Genomic DNA, 12,612 nt, shown 5'->3' on the forward strand with positions numbered 1-12,612 from the left:
CCAACCAAAGCCTTGTGAGTGGATTTGGTAGACGGAAACTGAAAGAAGCCCGTCATATATATGTATATATATATGTATATGTGTGTGTGTTTGCGTGTCTGTGTTTGTCCCCCTAGCATCGCTTGACAACTGATGCTGGTGTGTTTATGTCCCCGTCACTTAGCGGTTCGGCAAAAGAGACCGATAGAATAAGTACTGGGCTTACAAAGAATAAGTCCCGGGGTCGAGTTGCTCGATTAAAAAAAGGTGGTGCTCCAGCATGGCCGCAGTCAAATGACTGAAACAACTAAAAGAGAGTAAGAGCATGTCTCTCTCTCTCTCTCTCTATTTGGTCTTGTGGCATGGAGCAAATTCAACTTGCAATGAAAGTAAGGAGATGTGAGTTCGATCCTCATAGCTGGCCTGTAACGACTTTTTCTGCAATATATGGACAATTTATCCTGTTCATGTTATTGTATTAGCATTACCATGCATTTGAGAATAAATTATTTCTGTATCTTTCAATACATCTCAACACTTCTAAAGCAAACTTAGCTTACTTTCATCATAAGTTGAATATATATATATATATATATATATACGTGAATTATGGAATGGGGTAGGTAAGTTCTGGGTTACGTATGTCTCATAGCAGGTGGAACCTCAGAAGTGGTAAATATCCAAGTGAGGTGTATAACGCAGGCTACTTTTCAGCGCAAGGATATTTTGATTAAATTAAATATATGTAAAGTATACTAGCCATCTCAACATGGCTAAGCATTAAGGGTGGGTGTTACTGTAGCTTTTAGCCCCAGGAGATCATCGTCTCTAGCTGGCTTTAGGCACACTTTCTGTGCCCTTATGGTATTTGTAAAGGGACGTCATCCCTCTCTCGTAAACCTAAGTGATACGCACGGACTGCAGTTTCTAGGTATTTGCCTGTCTTCGGCGTACGGCAGTCACCGGTTTACGATGAAAGGGAGACCTGTTTGCAAATACTTACAGGTTTTTCTAGTAACTTCTGTCACTGATTTCAAAAAACTGTCTGCAAGCAATAATAAATCTCTGAACGAGATGTAAATATATATATATATACATATATATATATATATACGTGAATTATGGAATGGGGTAGGTAAGTTCTGGGTTACGTATGTCTCATAGCAGGTGGAACCTCAGAAGTGGTAAATATCCAAGTGAGGTGTATAACGCAGGCTACTTTTCAGCGCAAGGATATTTTGATTAAATTAAATATATGTAAAGTATACTAGCCATCTCAACATGGCTAAGCATTAAGGGTGGGTGTTACTGTAGCTTTTAGCCCCAGGAGATCATCGTCTCTAGCTGGCTTTAGGCACACTTTCTGTGCCCTTATGGTATTTGTAAAGGGACGTCATCCCTCTCTCGTAAACCTAAGTGATACGCACGGACTGCAGTTCTAGGTATTTGCCTGTCTTCGGCGTACGGCAGTCACCGGTTTACGATGAAAGGGAGACCTGTTTGCAAATACTTACAGGTTTTTCTAGTAACTTCTGTCACTGATTTCAAAAAACTGTCTGCAAGCAATAATAAATCTCTGAACGAGATGTAAATATATATATATATACATATATATATATTTATGTATATACCAAATCCGCTCACAAGGCTTTGGTCAGCTGAGGCTATAGTAGAAGACATTTGCCCAAGCTGCCATGCAGTGGAACTGAACCTGGAACCATGTAGTTGGGAGGCAAGCTTCTTACCACACAGCCACACCAGTAACTTAATCTTGTGTCATCTCATAGCTTCAAAATTTTGATGATATGATTGCATATTTTTTAGAATGACACTGTAGGGTCGACGTTAGAGGCTAGAACTGGCTGTTTTGAGCAGAAAATAGTGAGAATATTTGGGTCAGCTATGGCTGGTTCGAATGCTGAAGGGTTATGCCAGCAGAGAAAGGGGTGTGAATAGTAGAATATCAGAACTAGTTATTTCATGCAACAAATTTTGGAGTCTCGTACATGTAAATTCACAACCATTATGAAATCAAGTGCACTGTTAATATTCCCTGGGTCCATGAAATAAATAATAGTACAGTTATGCAGGATGGGGCTGGCCAGATTGGAGCAATCTTGAGTATAACCAGCCGAAATTGCAAAGATAATCTGGAACTCAACTGAGGAAACAAAACTTCGAATGACCCGCCATGTTTTTTCTTGTCTCTTTTTTGTATACCTTTATATATATATAATGTGTGTGTCTATATATATGTCTATATATGTATATATATATATAGGTGTGTGTGTCACCTTCGAAACATGCTGGAGTTGAACTAGAGACAGCTGATGAAGGGGAATTTTCCTTGTGTAGTTTGTCTTGTACTCTGTTTTTTCGTTGTTAAAAAAGGTCCGTTTCCATGTTTGTTTTTACGTTTTCGTTTCTCATTGAGTTCTACGTCTATTTGTGGTGTCCTGTACTCACGTATATATATATTTATATATGCATGTATATATACATGTAGATGTAGGTACGTACATATATGTATGCATATCATCATCATTTAGCGTCCGTTCTCCATGCTAGCATGGGTTGGACGGTTCAACTGGGGTCTGTGAAGCTGGAAGGCTTCATCAGGCCCAGTCAGATCTGGCTGGATGCCCTTCCTAATGCATATATTTTATTTATTACACTATATATATATATATAGTAAGAGGAGGGGTATAATATTCAGGCAGATACTGAATTTCTCTATGTAAAATGCCAAGGCTGGTTCCTTCATATGGTATAATGATGGTTTTGATAGTTATAATTAATGCGATTGAAATACGTGTTGGACAATTATTATGAATAAACAAACTGTAAATAGACAAAGTTTGTTCAAATTCTTCATTCTCCTTATTATCAATATATATATATATATATATATATACACACATATATATATATGGATATATATTTGAAAAATTATAATATATAATGATTATATGTTATTCTGTCTTTAAATTATATGTTAGTGTTTTGGCGTAGCCACTGATGAAAACTTTGCCTAGCTAATTAGAGTTTGAAACCTAGGTATTGCTGTAAAAAACAAGGTAAAACTTTTTATTCTTCATTCCCTTCGAAATTGCTCTTAAATGTGGTTTTGGACATTTTCACTGCTCCTTCTAGCGTGTAAGACTGCCTGTTAAGGGTCGCTTCCTTTGTGTTTAAATGTACACTAATTTTTATATATATATATATGGTATCACATAAAAAGCACCCAAACCACTCTGAGGTGGTTGGTATCAGGAAAGGCATCCAGCTGTGAAAAGAACCATGCCAAAACAGTGAAGCATCTTGCAGTTCTCAAGCTTATCAGCTCCTGTAAAACTATCCAATCCAGGCCAGCGTGGAAGACAGATGTTAAATGATGGTGATGATGAGGATGATGATAAGATAGAGAGATATTCGTCCAAAGTAGTGGACTGGTTGTATAAAAGGAGCGTTGCATGGGATGTCTTGCAGCTGTAGGTTCCAGATCTTTGCACCGTGATAGAAACCCCCGTCGTATTACTGATACCAAAGCTGTACTGCACAGACTTTTACCTTGGACATCGTTGGTTGTGTGGATTGAGGAATCTTGTGTGCATGAAGAACTGCAAGTCAACAACAACAACAACAACAACAAAAAGCACCACACACACTAACCCAGAGTCATGTGTTAGAGATGAACTTTCCAAGTAAAGAAACTCACCATAAGCCAGGGGCCAGTGGCAGACTGGGTCTAAAAATATTGGTTGCCAGGAGACTAAGGGGCCCCACCTGCAACTACAATGCTATCATTTAATCTTTTCTTTTTTATTCAAAGTATTCTTTTCAAGTGTCTACAAATACAGCCAGAGTGGAGGCGCAATGGCTAGGGCAGCGGACTCGCGGTTTCGATTCCCAGACCGGGCGTTGTGAGTGTTTATTGAGCGAAAACACCTAAAGCTCCACGAGGCTCCGGCAGGGGATGGTGGTGATCCCTACTGTACTCTTTCACTACAACTTTCTCTCACTCTTACTTCCTGTTTCTGTTGTACCTGTATTTCAAAGGGCCGGCCTTGTCACTCTGTGTCACGTTGAATATCCCTGAGAGCTACGTTAAGGGTACACGTGTCTGTGGAGTGCTCAGCCACTTACACGTTAATTTCACGAGCAGGCTGTTCCGTTGATCGAATCAACCGGAACCCTTGCCGTCGTAACCGACGGAGTGCTTCCATCCATCCAAACACAGCCAGGCTGAAATAATTAATGCATTCTTCCAGAAGTGAATAAAAAGTTCTCTAACTTGAGGGAGGAAGGCCCCTTAGACACTAACACGGGCTTCCATATATGGATTCTGGCAACCCGGCCAGTCCGCCACTGGCCATGACCAAACAGGAGTATGGACACAAATAAATACACACAAATAAATCAACAAAATTCAGTACACTACAAGTATAAGTTTTTAAACAAAAATATTTATATTTAAATAAAAGTCAAACTGCCAGAGAGTTTGTTTAAATAAAATAGTCATTATTACTATATTGGTAGTTATAAAGTTGATATAATGACAACAACAACAAGAATGAGAACCTGATCAAACAAATATTTAAGTGTTCACTCGTTTACATTTTAACTTTAAATATCATTGTGACCAAAGTTTGTTTTAAAGTCTGTCTGAGATTTATCAAATAAATACCAGTAATACACTGGAGTTTTGATTTAGTCCACTGCTCTCCGTCCCTTAAGGATTCTTACTCTTGTTCCAATGTAAATCTCAACCATTACTTTCATGAAAGGTAAGAAAGATTTTTGGCGCCAGTTGTCTTTGCACCAAACTGATAGTTTCTTCATCTGTATCTTACCTCAAAATTGAACTCTCACAAGGAAGGTTGGGAGCAGGGTGGGGGGCTACTTGTTCTTCGTTACTCTAAAATAAATACCAGTAATATCCTAGTTTGGTTTATAATTAATTTTACACACTCACCTTACAAAATATTAATTATCATTGTGATCAGATCTGATGAGAAATATCTGTTCCCCCTGTTACCACTCGCAGGACCTTTAAAATTAATATCAGTTATATACTGAGGTGAAATCACTGATGTATAAACTTTCACTACAAACTGGTCAGTATGAGGGTCAACATAATCTACACATCATCCCACCCCTTCCAACACTAAACATTCTGGCCTCGTCTTATGCTTTTGGCAGACTCTTTAGAACATTGAACAAAATAACCTATGTACATATTTTGGCTCTTTATAAACTTTTGAGTTTGTATTCTGTCAAGGACAATTCCGCCTTCATTCCTTTAGAGGTTTCATAAAATAAAGAACGAGCCAAGTACTTGTAAAAATATAATCAATCAATCAATCCTCTCTCCAACAAACTGCTAGCTTGCCTTGTGCCTTAACAAAAAACTAACATCAGGCAGTGAAGGTGTAGAACAGCAGAGAGTTGAAAAGAATGACAATTTCCAAGTGTTAGTTGTGCTTCTCTGGCAAACGACTTCGCCTGACACGGTGTGTTAAAACTGTAGCAATTACATGATGGAAGAATTATTGTAGCCATTTAAAAACACTTAAAAATGATAAATTTACTTTCTATTTCTATCTTGAGGGGTCAAAATTTATTTTTGTCACATAACTGCAACATGGTTGCTATGACACCCAAAGAAATAAAAGTGAATTTAACAGATTTCCTGTTTTATTTTTTTTTAAAGATGGCTAAAATATCTCTTTCATGATGCAATATTTAATTCTGTGCAAATCCTGCGAAGGATATATTCGCTTTTCATCCCTCCACGATCATTAAAGCACATACCAGTTATATATTGGTATTAATTTAACAACACACCTTTCCAAAAATGTATGTTTTTTTTTTTTTCAATTAATGTTAAAAATGCTTCTTCTCATTATTATTATTATTATTTTTATGGAAGGCAGCAAGCTATCATAGCCATCACGGTGCCAGACAAAATGCTTACAGACATTTCTTGTTCGAATGCCGTCAGAGTCAACTTTGCCTTTCATCCTTTCGGGGGCCAATAGAATAAGTACCAGTTGAACACTGGGGTCGATATAACCGACTTATCCCTGTCCCAGAATTGCTAGCCTAGTGCCAAAATTTGAAACCATTGTTAATTACTATTATTATTTCAACAGGCTAATTGCAAGCCAATTATTTATGCTGAACAAGTCATAAAAGAACAATTAACAAACTCCTCAGATTTTCTTCCTTCTTATATAATTCCAAGAACCTTCCTCAGAATCTGAGCCGTTTCTAACAGTGCCATCTACCAAAGAAATTCTTTACATATTGCAATTCCTTACTTCACATCCCATGTTTTTATTTTAGTGGTGACTGTCCCTCAAGGCACCCATAACTGTTATTTTAATTCTTCTTATTATTGTTATTATTGACAAAGTAGCAGTCGGGTACTGGGAGTCAATGGTATAAACTAAGCCCCTCCCTCAAAACCGTTGGCTTTGTGTCTTTATTATTATTATTTTTAATTATTATTATTATTATTATTATTAATTATTTATGTGACTTAGAGTGAAGAATAAATACAGTAATCTCTACATATAGCCATGGGAAGCTTGGGTTTCACATAGAGATAATCCAAAGTCTTGTTTGTATGATCCATGAAAAGCAGTTAAAAAGTCAAAGGAGAATCAGTCTTCCTGTTTTTCCCCAATTCCTCCGCAGTAGAATTCCAGCATTTGATGCACAATCGCATGAGCATCGACGAAGGAACATGACAGTTGATGAGAAGAAATAACATTTGGTGAAAATCATGTCAAAGAAACGAGGCTTGACCAATTATATTCTTCAGTTCATTGGCAACTCTAAATACCTCTTTGACTCGATTGACCATGTCCTGCACTGCCGGCACAGATGGATAATATATTGCAGCTGTTTTAGTAGCTGCGACTGTTGATTTGAGATTGTTGCACAGTAGCGTTGTGCAGTGCATGATGCGATTGCGGAAGTCGGTGTCCATTAAATTCCGATGAAGCGTGTCGCCGATGTACACCATTTTCGTGGCGGACAACACAACAAATTTGCTGTTGGAAATAAACACTTTTGGAGTTTGGATGCTGTCGATGCAGTTGTAGAAAGCCTCGATGGAGTTGTTGAGTAACGTATAGTGCGTGTTCATCTGTTCCGAGTAATAAAGCAAAACTTGCCGGTCGTTGGGGGCCAAGCGCTTCATATAGAAATTGTTCTCGGATACAAGACCCCCATTTACGTTTGAGTTGTAACCTGAGACATCAGTGTTGCTTGGGGTATTCACTGGTGTCTTTAGCTCCTGGTCAAAATCTATTTCAAGGGACTTCGATAACGATACATAATCAAGTCCTCGGCTGATGTCCTGAACCTCTTTTGAATACTCTGTTGAATTAGCCAATGTCAACGATGAATCAACATCTGATCGGTTGTTGATCTCTTTGGTCCCCGTGGAAAGATTTAAGAGGCTATTTGACCCTAATTGCATAGAGTTGATGGCTGCTTCTAATGAGGATACAGGGTCGTTAAGCTTATTTGGTTCAGATTTTTCATTGCCCTTTTGAGATTGTTTTGAAGGGACATCTGTTGAAGGGGTCACTACTTTATCAGGGCTTGGGTCCCGTGTTTCCAGTTGAACATAATCATATTCCAGAAAGTCTAAGGAGTCTGGGTCCTCCTTCTTGGAGACGTTTATTATCACAGGTGACCTTTTTGAAGGTATCGTATCTGGCTTGGTCAGCAACGTCAGCTGGGAAGGAGTAGGAGGGAGTGGCCGGTTGACTGGGGGTGGAGGAGGGAGAGGGCGGTTCTGAACACTGCCGCTACTGTGACGGCGACCATGGATACTCCTTGAGAATGCCTCCATGCTTCCAATACTACCTGACTTGGTCGGCACTGGTACTACTATACTATCAGTTTTGTTGAAATCCGTTTGAGATCCAGAAATGTCAGAATTCTTGAAGAGAAGCACAGAGTTTCCCTGAATAAACGAGGCAAGGTTGCGGACGTCAATCGTAAGCGTTTTGGAAAGGTTGGCGATCTTTCCTAAATCGTCGTCCTTAGCACCGTTGCTGCTCACCAGCAGATTTATCTGCCACTGGATTGCAGAAAGATTCCTGATGCTAAGCAAAATCTGTTGTAAGGCCTGCTGAAGAGGCGTCAGCAACTTGTACAGTTTATTCACAAGTTTACGGTCACATTTGCTGACAGAATTTGCTAGAGTACCCTCAGCAAATTCTACAAAGTCAGCCAAAGACATCTGCATGTTATCGGCAGCTGCTCTAATGTCATGGAGATTTGGTTCCAAATTATTTCTCTGGCGCCAAGAACTACTGATAAAGGGCGACATTTTGTTGATGGCTCTCAGGACATCTTGCTGTCTCTTGACCAGCAGATCCATAGCCACATCTTGTGCGAGTGGAAGTTCATTGTAAATGGGGATGTCGGAGCCCCGTGACCCCGTGCTACAGGAAGAGAGTCGGCCGGCATCTTGACCATCTGAAGAATCGGATTTGGCAGAAATCAAAGAGTCACGAGTCACTTGTGGAGGAATATCATAAACAGAAGATGCAGCTGTAATTATTGGCTTGTTATGAGGTGACGCAGCATTTGTCTTTTTACCAACAGGTGGTGTTGCAGTTGTCGCACCTGGAATTTTCTTTGGCTCATTGTTTGAACCTGCATTTTTAGGTGTGTCATAGAGTTCTCCAAGATCCTGTTCAAATGCGAGGGATGGCATATCAAAGTTGTTGGACGGTGGTTCAACAGGGGGCAGATCGTAATCTTCAAATGCTGACTTGGGGACATCATAGTCATCCATGATTGCTGAATTGGAAGGTGATGGCGATGTCTTTGTATGCGAGGGTGGAGTATCATACAAGTCTAGAACTGAGTCAAACTGTTGCTTTAAGTTATGAGGAAGATGGTCAGGTGGAACGTCGTAAACAGCAGAAGCGTCCAGACTGGACCGAGCAGAATCGCAGAGGCTGGATGTGTTTGATGATCGTGGAAGACTCTGGTTAGATGCACTGCTGGATAAAGTCATAGTGGACTCGGTTGATTTGAAAGATGCCATGCTTGATCGGTTAGATGGCGGCACATCATAGGTGTCACAGTCGTTTGAAAGGAAACTTTTAAAAGAACTGTCTGCCGGTAGAGACGTTGAAGGATAATTGCAGATAGACTGATCTGGTGACTGGTCGAACCTTCTCTCTTTTGGAGTGTCATAGTTGGCTTGCAGATCAGAGTTGGAATCTGATTTGCCAATCGACTGTGGTGGAGGTACATCATAATCTTCCGGAGTGTGCCGAGCAGGTGGGTGGTCATATGTTGGGCCTCCAGGGTCAGCTTGTTGACCAACCTGGAAAATAAAAAAAAAATAAAAAGAATTATTAAATTTTTCTGAATGGTTATAAAATAACAAGCAATAAAATAATTTTAAAATCTGTTTTAAAGTTTGGAAACTGTACTGAGGGCCTTAAAGGGGAAAAACTCCCTTTAGTCATGAATGAACATGGGATTGCGCCTAGAAAGTTACCCTTTGAGGCATAAGTAGGGGCAAGGTTGTTTATGGAAGACAGCAAACGCCTGCCCATGCATACCAGCCCCTCCTCTCCACACCACTGATGTTATCCAAGGGAAAAGCAAAGGCTGGTACAGCTTGGCACCAGTGATGTTGCAACTCATTTCTACAGATGAGCAAACTGGAGCAACATGAAATAAAGTGTCTTGCTCAAGAACACAACACAGCCCAGCCTTGGAATCAAACTCACTATCTATTGATTGTGAGCCCAATGATCTAACCATGGAGCCATATGCCTGGGCCTTAATTACATGTCAACTGTGTGTGTGTGTGTGTCTGTGTGTAAATACAAAATGGGACAACAACACATCCAGATAGGCAATACAATGAAAACAAGGATGGGTCATTTGGAGTTTTCTTTCCTCAGTCAAGTACCACATTATCTTCGCAATTTCAGGTGATTATACTTGAGATTGCTCTAATCTGGCTAGCCCCAAAGAAAAACTAAGCTAAGAGCATTAGATTCCTTGGGAGAAAGCAGCGAATGTATACGAAAACAAGGACGGAAAAAGGGACGATGTTACACAAATACAATAAAAACAATAACAGGACATATATATATATATATACATTTATATATATATAGGAGAGTTTACGAAAAAAACAAAAGACGAAGACAGGTGGTGTACAAAACAAACAGATGTATTAGTATAACGCTCAGGAATAGAAAAAAGTCTTTTACGTTTCGAGCCTACGCTCTTCTACAGAAAGGGACACAGAAAAAATAAGGAGAGAAAAAAAATGTGTGTAGTGGCTAATGATCTATCATGGCAACTGACTTGGACAAGACCAGAGACCTTGAAAACTGTAGTTAATCTTTTTTTAATATCTAACAATGCCAAGCAAAGATAGGACATCTTTAGCACCCAACAAATCCACCTCTACTGAGATGATGTAAGAGACAACTCACCAGCCTATGGAGAAAAAGAGGGCTTTAGAAAGGGCAATAGGAAATGAGAGGGAGAGAGAGAGGGGCGGTAAGATAACAAGCCATAGATAGGCAAGCACACATACACACACACAGCAACTTGATGAATAAGAAGTAAAACAGTGGTAGGACTAATGAGACCAAGCACAGTAGAATGACTTAACACCATCATCGCTGAAGCAGAAGACAAAAAGGAAGTGGAAAAAATAGGAAAAGAGGATCAAATTCCCCAAAGCTTACTCATGACGGTGGGGGGCAGGGTGGTGGTGGAAACAAACCAGCACAGAAATATAATAATAATAATAATGGTGTCAAATTTTGCCACAGGGGCAGCTATTTTGGGAGAAAGGGATGTGTCAATTACATTTACCCCAGTACGCAACTGGTACTTAATTTATCGACTCCGAAAGGATGAAAGGCAAAGTCGACCTTGGCAGAATTTGAACTCGGAATGTAGTGCCAGATGAAATACTACTAAGCATTTCACCCAGCGTGCTAATGATTCTGCCAGCACACCGCCTTAATAATAATAATGTTAATAATAATGGTGTTAAATTTTGCCACAAGGGCAGCTATTTTGGGGGAAGGGGATATGTCGATTGCACTGACCCCTGTGTTCAACTGGTACTTAATTCATTGGCCCCCGAAAGGATGAAAGACAAAGTCGACCTCGGCAGAATTTGAACTCAGAACGTAGTGGCAGAAGAAATACTTATTTTTTTACTACCCACAAGGGGCTAAACACAGAGGGGACAAACAAGGACAGGCAAATGGATTAAGTCTATTACATCGATCCAAGTGCGTAACTGGTACTTAATTTATTGGCCCCCGAAAGGATGAAAGGTAAAGTCGACCTCGGCAGAATTTGAACTCAGAACGTAGCGGCAGAAGAAATACTTATTTTTTTACTACCCACAAGGGGCTAAACACAGAGGGGACAAACAAGGACAGGCAAATGGATTAAGTCTATTACATCGATCCAAGTGCGTAACTGGTACTTAATTTATTGACCCCCCGAAAGGATGAAAGGTAAAGTCGACCTCGGCAGAATTTGAACTCAGAATGTAGCGGCAGACGAAATACGGCTACGCATTTCGCCCGGCGTGCTAACGCTTCTGCCAGCTCGCCGCCTTGATAATAATAATAATAATATTTTTATCTGTCACAAAAGGATAGATGAGGGGATAGACATTACAAGGACAAATTACAAAAAAGGTAGTGGTGTCAGAGGGGGTTATACAGAAACAAATATGAGAAAATGGCCATGAAAACTAGTGTAAAATAATAATAATGATAATAATAATGATAATCTAAACGAAGGGAAGTGTATCCCGCAGAAAAGGGGGAAGTAAATGTCAGTGAAGCAAATTATATAAGAAGGATATCAGTTAGTGTCCCCTTCTCCCAAGGGGCAGCATTCAAGGAAAGGAACAGGAATGAGGGAGTAGTGCTTAGTCACATGTGCACTCACACGCATGTATATGTATGTATACACACATGCATGTATATGTATACACACACGCATACATGTTTGTATACATATATATATACCCATTCACATATACATTTATATATATGTGCATACATACATATGTATTTACACACATAAGTATATGCATATACACATGTATACACACAAAAACACATATGTATGTTTACACTCACAAACACATACAAATGGCAGTGCCCCAGCATGGCCACAGCTCATGAGCTGCAACTAGATGAAAATGATATATACATACATACACATATATATATACACATACATACACACACACACACACACATACACACATATATATACACATATACATACACACACATATATATACACATATACACATATATATACACATACATACACACATATATACACATACATACACACATATATATACACATACATACACATATATAAATACACATGCATACAAATATATACATACATACACATATATATACACATACATACACATAAATACACATGCATACACATATATTACACATACATACACATAAATACACATGCATACACATATATATACATACATACACATATATATATATATATATACACACACATATATATATATACACACACATATATATACACATATAT

At 39.1% G+C, this 12,612-nt stretch overlaps 1 protein-coding gene across 2 annotated transcripts in view; it reads right to left on the minus strand.

Annotated features, from left to right (window-relative positions):
• Positions 1 to 4,575: 4,575 nt before the first annotated feature.
• The window catches only part of LOC115221326 (enhancer of filamentation 1), a 66,755-nt gene continuing 58,718 nt past the window's right edge, over positions 4,576 to 12,612 (minus strand). The window contains exons 3-4 of one of the 2 annotated variants that reach the window (XM_036510706.1): positions 9,134 to 9,343; positions 4,576 to 9,103 (exon numbers count right to left, since the gene is read on the minus strand). In XM_036510706.1, the coding sequence (XP_036366599.1) occupies positions 6,773 to 9,103; positions 9,134 to 9,343 (2,541 nt within the window). In that variant the 3' untranslated portion in view covers positions 4,576 to 6,772. Of the gene's footprint in view, positions 9,344 to 12,612 lie in introns of both variants that reach the window. The other variant, XM_029791497.2, reaches the window with a different exon arrangement.

Source organism: Octopus sinensis, linkage group LG18 (assembly GCF_006345805.1).
Source record: "Octopus sinensis linkage group LG18, ASM634580v1, whole genome shotgun sequence".
NCBI classification, from domain to species: Eukaryota; Metazoa; Mollusca; class Cephalopoda; order Octopoda; family Octopodidae; genus Octopus; species Octopus sinensis.